Source organism: Orycteropus afer, unplaced genomic scaffold (genome assembly GCF_000298275.1).
Source record: "Orycteropus afer afer isolate SDZICR_OR568_19922 unplaced genomic scaffold, OryAfe1.0 scaffold00085, whole genome shotgun sequence".
NCBI lineage: Eukaryota > Metazoa > Chordata > Mammalia > Tubulidentata > Orycteropodidae > Orycteropus > Orycteropus afer.
The window spans coordinates 9,226,814-9,234,843 of record NW_006921672.1 but is presented as its reverse complement, the minus strand read 5'-3'; the positions used below and the strand labels follow the sequence as shown (position 1 = coordinate 9,234,843).

General features: G+C 39.4%; 1 protein-coding gene across 1 annotated transcript in view; it reads left to right on the top strand.

The window, feature by feature from the left end:
• The first annotated feature begins 2,960 nt into the window (after positions 1-2,960).
• LOC103198091 (keratin, type I cytoskeletal 28) overlaps positions 2,961-8,030 on the top strand; it is a 16,028-nt gene continuing 10,958 nt past the window's right edge. The window contains exons 1-3 of the mRNA XM_007942192.2: positions 2,961-3,410; positions 4,014-4,096; positions 6,118-6,274. Of these exons, the coding sequence (XP_007940383.1) occupies positions 2,961-3,410; positions 4,014-4,096; positions 6,118-6,274 (690 nt within the window). The remainder of the gene's footprint in view (positions 3,411-4,013; positions 4,097-6,117; positions 6,275-8,030) is intronic.

Here is an 8,030-nt window from a genome sequence, read left to right as displayed (position 1 = left end):
GGGTTCATATTTGTTGTCTGTACTGCCCATGTATTGAGTTTTACTTTTCTACCTAATTTTTAAGATAGTTAAACTATACTGAAAGGAATGTTGCACTGAGTCAGAAGACTCATTCTGAACCTGACTCACCCAGTTTTGTGCTCTGTATCCTTTAAAACAGGCAAAGGAAATCTCTCTCTCTTCCTAACTCCCAGGCTCTTTGCAAGGTTCAGATGATACATCAGTTGCCTTCGGAGTGGATTCCGACTCAGGATGCTTCACAGGGTTTTCAATGGAGGATTTTTTGGAAATTGCCAGATCTTTCTCCCAAGGAGCCTCTGGGCCAACTCAACTGCCAACATTTCAGGTAGCAGCTGAGCACACTGACTGTTTGCACGGCCTTGTGCAAGCTATAAAACCAAAAACGGGGACTCCAACCCATGGTGAGCCCATTTGTTACAGAACTGTTGCATAGGGTTTTCTTTTGTCTGTGATCTTTACAGAAGCATTTCTTTCTGCAGCGGAGCCCCTGGGGGGGTCTGAAGAGTCAACCTTGAGGGTAGCAGCCAATTTACAAAATGCTTATGCCATCCAGGTCCTTTGAAATCTGTAAAGCACCATATAAATGGAGGACATGTCTTCCTGCTCATCTTGATTTGTAACTTCAGAAAATGTTGGGTTGCTTCTAAGCAGAGGTTTAATAGTTTCCGGCTGAGGTGTGAGACTGTTAGACTGAAGTGGAGGACCAGTCCCAAGCACAGAAGGAGCACATTCATTTGAAGGCAAATGCTGCCACCTGGTGGAAATGGAAGGAGAGGGGCAAGTGTAGTTGACAACCTCTGGTCAGGAGCCAGGATGACAGGTGCTGCTGAAAAGAGGAGAATTGACTTGTTTCAAACGTATGATTTTTAAACAAGTGACTTGTTTACTGTTGTAAAAATGTTCTTTTGGAAATATTCTATTCACATACACAGGCTGTAGACATGTGACACCAAAAACCTACTGGTCTAATTAGTTGTTGTGGTTAGGTGCCATCAAGTCGGTTCCAACTCATAGCAGCCCTGTGTACAACAGAATGAAACTCTGCCCAGTACCACACCATCCTCACAATCATTGCTATGTTTGAGCCCATTGTTGCAGCCACTATGTCAGTCCAGCTCATTGACAGTCTTCCTCTTTTTCACCGACCTTCTACTTTACCAAGCATGTCTTTCTCCAGGGACTTGTCCCACTTGAGAAGTCCTGCCATCCTCACTTCAAAGGAGCATTCGGGTTGTACTTCTTCCAAGGCAGATTTGCTTGTTCTTCTTATATTCCATGGTATCTGTAATATTCTTCACTAACACTACAATTCAAATGCTTCAGTTCTTCCGTCTTCCTTATTCATGATACAGCTTTTATATGCCTATGAGGTGACTGAAAATACCACGGCTTGGGTCACATGCACTTTTGTATCAAAGCTATATCTTTTATTTTTTCTTTTTTAACACTTTGAAGAGCTCTTTTGTAGCAGATTTGCCCGATGCAATACGTTGTTGAATCTTGTCTGCTGCTTCCATGGGCATTGGTTGCAGATCCAAGTGAAATGAAATCCTTGACAACTTCAATCTTTTCTCCACTTGATGTTGCTTACTGGTTCAGTAGTGCAGATTTATTTTTCTTTATGTTGAGGTATAATCCATACTGAAGACTATAGTCTTTGATCTACATCAGTAAGTGCTTCAAGTCCTCTTCACTTTCAGCAAGCAAGGTTGTGTCATCTGCATATTTCAGGATGTTGATGAGTCTTCCTCCAATCATGATGTCGTGTTCTGAGATTATTTTCTCAGCATACAGATTGAATAAGTATGGTGAAATGATATAACCCTGATGCACACCTTTCCTGATTTTAAACTATGCAGTATCTTCTTGTTCTGTTCAAACAACAGCATCTTGCTCTGTGTCCAGGTTCCTCATAAGCACAATTAAGTGTTCTGGAATTCTCACTTTTCACAATGTTATCCATAATTTCTTATGATCCACACAGTCAAATGCCTTTGCATAGTTGATAAAACATAGGTAAACATTTTCTGGTGTTCTCTGCTTACGGCCAAGATTCTGCGTTCACATCCTCTTCTGAACCTGGCTTCAATTTGTGGTGGTGGTTTCCTGCCAATGTACTGCTGGAACCTTTTTTAATTATCTTCAGCAAAATTTTACTTGCGTGGAACTCTCTCCAAACCCTTTTGACTAACACAAACTATTGTGATCTAGCTCCTTTCTGTCTTGACCATAAATTAAAAACAGTAACAATAGCTTTTCATCTCTGCATTTAGGATCATGTCTTCATTTTTGCATTTAGCATAGAGCACCAGGCACAGTAGCCATCCATGTTAAATAAAGGGATGAATCCAATACTTCTCTCATCATTCAAGGTCACAAAGAGGACACCATAACCATGGTAAGACCAGGGAAGCTACCAGGATGTTTTTTCAAAACACTACATTGTTTGCTCTAGTGATGTAAAACATCTGTTCTGAAGTTTCTGTTATTAACTTACCTCTGTAGGAAATGAGACCCTACCATAGCTGATGGTACCCTATCACAATCATACTTCACTTTTAAAACTTTACAGTACCTTGCACCAGATAATGATAGTATATTCCTAAGGTCTAGATGAAAGTAAAGAATTACTCACTCAAAATTAAAAGTTAAAATAATGAACTTAATATAGAACTAACCCTATGATATTTAAGATAACAAATATCCCAAAGCAATACCCAGGGATGTCAGACATTAATTATTAAAAAAAAAAATCACCCAATTATACATAATTTCATGCTAATCTCAATGATGTCACTTTTCTTTTGGCATGTGTAACTCAAACAGGATCACCCCAATAACTGTGTATAAAAGCCCAAAGAAACTGGCAGCACACTATATTCTGCCCTCCTTTAATGTTATAGCTACCCACAGACCAAGTAGACATTTCTCCTAAGACCATGTCTCTCCGATTTTCTAGTGGATCCAGGCATCTTTGCTTACGATCTGGAACTGGATCTGTCAGATCACCTGGTGGAGGTGCAGGCTTTGCAGGCAGCAATGCATGTGGTAGCTCTGCTTCCGGAAGTGGTTTTTCCTGGGCCTTGGGAGGGGGCTTGGGCAGTGCTCCTGGTGGGAGCCATGGTGGTAGCGCCCTTGGAAGTGCTGCTTGTGTTGGCTTTGCTGGAAATGAAGGGCAACTCCTCTCTGGGAATGAAAAGGTGACCATGCAGAATCTTAATGACCGCCTGGCCTCCTACCTGGATAATGTGCGAGCTCTGGAGGAGGCAAATGGTGAACTAGAGAGAAAAATCAAGGGTTGGTATGAAAAGTACGGTCCTGGATCTTGTCGTGGACTTGAGCATGACTATACCAGATACCAGCTAACCATCGAGGATCTTAAGTACAAGGTGAGAAATCACAAATTTGGAACTGTGCAAATATTAAAAACAAAGAATTACCTAGCCAAAGGCATAGAACTACAACTTAAAAAGTTTCATACTGTTGTTTGTTCATTTATATTGTATTGTATTTATTTCTTTTGATAAATAATTCTATTAGTTAAAGAAATAATAAGTGTTTTGATTAAAAAATTTTAGTGTAGGTAAAATGTCACCAGCTGAGCTACTGACAAAAAAATTAGTTTCAAGTTCACCCTGAGGCAACTCAGGAAAAAAGTTTGGCAATCTTTTTTCCAAAAATTCAGCCATTGAAAACCTTATGGATCACAGTTCTACCCTGACACAGATGAGGTCACCATGATGCAGAACTGACAACTTGTAAAGTAATTCCATTTTAAATGTTTATCTTGAAGCATATTCATAGATAAGAAAGTATCACATCCTATGAGTTACATGGACAATGTGAGAAGAAAAAAAAACATATTTGTAATTTTTAAAAATTACATTTTAAGTATTTTGATTCTTAACAAATTTTTTATACAGAAATTGCATAACAATTTTGATTTAGAAGAGTAAATATTTATGTTGTGTTCTCCTTTCAATTTCTTCTAGATTATCTCTTCCACGACCGCTAACGCCAGTGTCCTTCTGCAGATTGATAATGCCAGGCTGGCTGCCAATGATTTCCGGCTAAAGTAGGTGATTGAAAATGATTGTGCTCTAGAAAATGTATCCTATCTATTTAATTTGTTAACTAAAATTTCAATTGTATCCCAAGTAGAATAAACTAAAAAGATAAAAGGAACAAGGTTTTTGTGTTATAATATTATAATTAAGTATACTGAAAATTTCTACATATTTAGTAGGTTCTTGGGCCAAAATATCACTGCCTTTCTATGCCCGCCTGGAACAGTACCAGGCACAAAGTATATGCTCAGTAAATATTCATTGACTAAGTAAAAATGTTAACTAAAATAAAATCTCAAAATGGTATTTTTTCTTTTTTTATGCTATAGCTTTTTTTTTTCCTTAACTTTTTATTGTGATTTGAGTGAAAATTTACAGAGCAAATTCGTTTTCCATTCAACAGTTCATACACATTTTGTTTCATGACGTTGATTGCAATCCCCACAATGTAACAGCACTCTTCCTACTTCCTCCCTGTGGTTACCTTTCCCTTATTCCCTTCTTTCCTAGGCATTCCTGCCCTCTGAGCTTTCTCCCTGTAAATGCTGCCTTTCTGATCTCCCATGGCTAATTGTTCTAAGGAGTGTACCTATCTGGTAAAATTGTTCACCTTGTAGGCCTGTCTACTGTTTGTCTGAGAGTTTAGTCATGGGACTGAGTTCAGTTCCAGGCCTGAAGGGTGTCTAGGGGCTATAGTCTTAGGGGTTTCACCAGTCTCCATCAGACAAGTAAGACTGGTCTTCTTTATGATTTTGAATTTTGTTCCACAATTTTCTCTCAGTCTATCCAAGATCTCCAATTTTGACCCCTTTCAGAGTGGATGGCATTGGTAGCCAGGGATCATGTAGTTCTTCTGGTCTCAGGGACTTGTAGGCTGAGGTTCCCATGGTCCACTAATCCCTTGGACTAATTATTTCCACATATCTTTGATTTTCTCCACTCTTCTTTGCTGAGACAAGGAAAGACCAATTGTTGCATCTTAGATGGCTGCTCGCAAGCTTTTAAGATCCCAGTCACTACTCACCAAACCAGGATGTAGAACAATGTTTTGTGTAGTATGTTATGCCGATTGAGCTTCATGTCTCTCATGACCATGGTACTGAGCCCAAAGACCCAGTGACTTACTCCCTCGGGTGTTTAGTTTTAGCTCAGAAGTTATAATTTTGCCCCCTGTTAGCTCTATTATATGTATGGACATCTTTATAGATATGTACAAATACATGTGTGGAAAGATCATCTGCCAGACTTGTATATGGTCAAGTGTATATTCCCTTTCACCTACCCATATCTGATCATCTTGCCTGTCTACCTATGTATCCACCTGTAGATTAATGTTTGTTATTACTAATAATGCAGTATAGTACATGTAAAAGTATTTACGTTTGTTATCTGTACCTCCTGTGCACCTCAAAAATGGTATGTTTTTATTTAGCTCTGGTAGCATAGTGCCTACAGCATTTGACTGCTAACCAGAAGGCTGGCAGTTCAAAACCACCAGCCACTCCTTGGAAGGAAGGTCGGGCAATTTACTTCCATAGAGATACTGCCTTGGAAACCCAAGGAGGGGTTGCTAGGAGTCGGATCCAACTTGACAGCAGTGAGAGAGTGTGGGATATGCTATTAGAATGTGTACAGATAAACAACAACAAAAAAAAATTGAAACACACTACAGTCGAGTGGAACGTGATTCATAGCGAACCCTCCTTGGGTTTCCGAGGCAGTATCACTACAGAAGTATATTGCCTAACCTTCCTTCCCAGGAGTGGCTGGTGGGTTTGAACCACCAGCCTTCTGGTTAGCAGTCAAATGCCTTAGGCGCTAGGCCACAAGAGCTAAGTAATGGCTAATTATCTTGCACAGAATTGGACAGGGTAGTGAGGGAGGTACACTCTTTGTACATTTATTATTATTATTATTACATTTAGGTCCTAATTCAATTTCTAACTTTCAGTTTAAATCAATAGAGGTTTCATTTTCGATTCCTTGAGGCAGTCTGATTTGTGCAAAAATTCATTTAATGCCCCGTAAGGTATGAAAATGAACTTGCCCTTCACCAAAACGTCCTTGCGGACATCAATGGGCTCCGGCGAGTCTTGGATGAGCTGACACTCTGCAGAACAGACCAGGAGCTGCAATACGAATCCCTGAGTGAGGAGATGACTTATCTCAAGAAAAACCATGAAGAGGTAGGAGAAGCTTTAATTCTAGTCAAATCATAGTTCTGTATATCTTAAATGCTTTATTATTATAATTACATTAATAATGTATGCTCATTGTAATAATCTGGGCAATGCCAGGGCATAGAAAGAATTCCATTTTCTCCCACTCTGCCCCTCAGATCCCATCCCCCAAGTAATAAATATTAACAATTTGTTCTGTATCCTTCAATTTTTTTAAATTGATATCATAATCTTCCTACTTGAAAACACCACATGGTTTTGCATTAATATAACTATCTTCCTTTAAACCAGATTATTTCATTCACAGGGCCATCTTTGGGCCAAACTTTTCACATACACACACATAAAAAACCCTCTCTGATTAGGAAAAGATGTCAATATACCTTCCACTGAAAAGAAACTGCTGAGTTTATTTTAGTATTTAACTTTGCATTATAATAACCTGATTATTTGACATTTAATACAGTAGTGAGTTTGGTTTGGTTTGGTAATACCAGACAGCTTCACCTCCCTCAAAAAGAAGAAAAAGATTATCCTGAAACTAATTCCAAGTTTCCAAAACAATGGATGAAAAATTGAAAAAGAAAAAAAACAACATACACACACTATATTTTCTGCAATTATATATATAAATCATCGTGTGTATGTACATACACACACACACACACACACACGATGACAGGAAGTGCCCCGTCATTGATTGTGGGTGGCTAAAACACCAAGTGTAGTTGCTCCAAATGGGAAAATCATAGGAGAGGGAAAGCAAAGGAATATTACAAAGAAAATAAACAACAAGAGAAACAAGGAGCAGGAGAGTAATAGGGCAGAGCTCTGGAAGAGTCAGACCCCAGAAAGTAGAAGCAAGAGAGTGCAAAGCAGACTCATGAGCTGTCAAGAGAGTGATGTCAAGAAAAGAAATGGACACCAGGGAAGGAAGACAAGAAATAGCAACCACAGCAGGTAAACATGCTGGAGGCATTAGGGTAGCATCAGGATTCACTGTCCCCTTTAAAGACCTATCAGTAGAAAGAGGGTATCTTTGAATGCATAGAGAATAGGAAGAAAGAGCCACTCACATGTCAGCATCCCCTGAGGGGATCACCAGTGACCAGTGTCCTGTGATAACTTCAACTAGTTGATTTTCTTTCAAACTTTTATAGCAACAAGAATTTTTCTTCAAATGGAATCTTACGCAAAATCCCAAAACATGGAAATACATCAGTGGTTTCCTCAGGCAATACACTAAGTCTTTTACTTTGGACATTGGAAAGCCACTGATCTAGGGTCATGAAAAGTAGTTTAAGAAAGCAGAGCTACCATGGTAAGAATCCATCAAAAACAGTTCAGATGAAAAGGTTAGCTACCTAAAGTACTCAAGTTCAGGTCCTTGGTCTGCAGGTTTGCCCAGAAATCCCTTCTCTGACTAGGTCAGGCAGCTTTATGATTGGACCTGGGATATATCCTAGAGCAGAGAGGCCTTAGAGTGTAATTACTAAGAGAAGACGCTCTATACCTGGCTTCTCCTCATTCAGATCCTGGCCTTTCCCAATACTGAGTAACTCAGGTGAGTTACTTACCTCTGTGTGCCTCCATTTCCTAATCTGTAAAATAAGTTTAATAATACCTACCTCATGTTGTTGTTGTTGTTGTTATGTGCCGTCAAGTCAGCCCTGACTCATAGCGACCCCTCCTTGGGTTTCCAAGGCAGTATCACTACGGAAGTAGGATTGCCCAACCTTCCTTCCGAGGAGTGGCTGGTGGG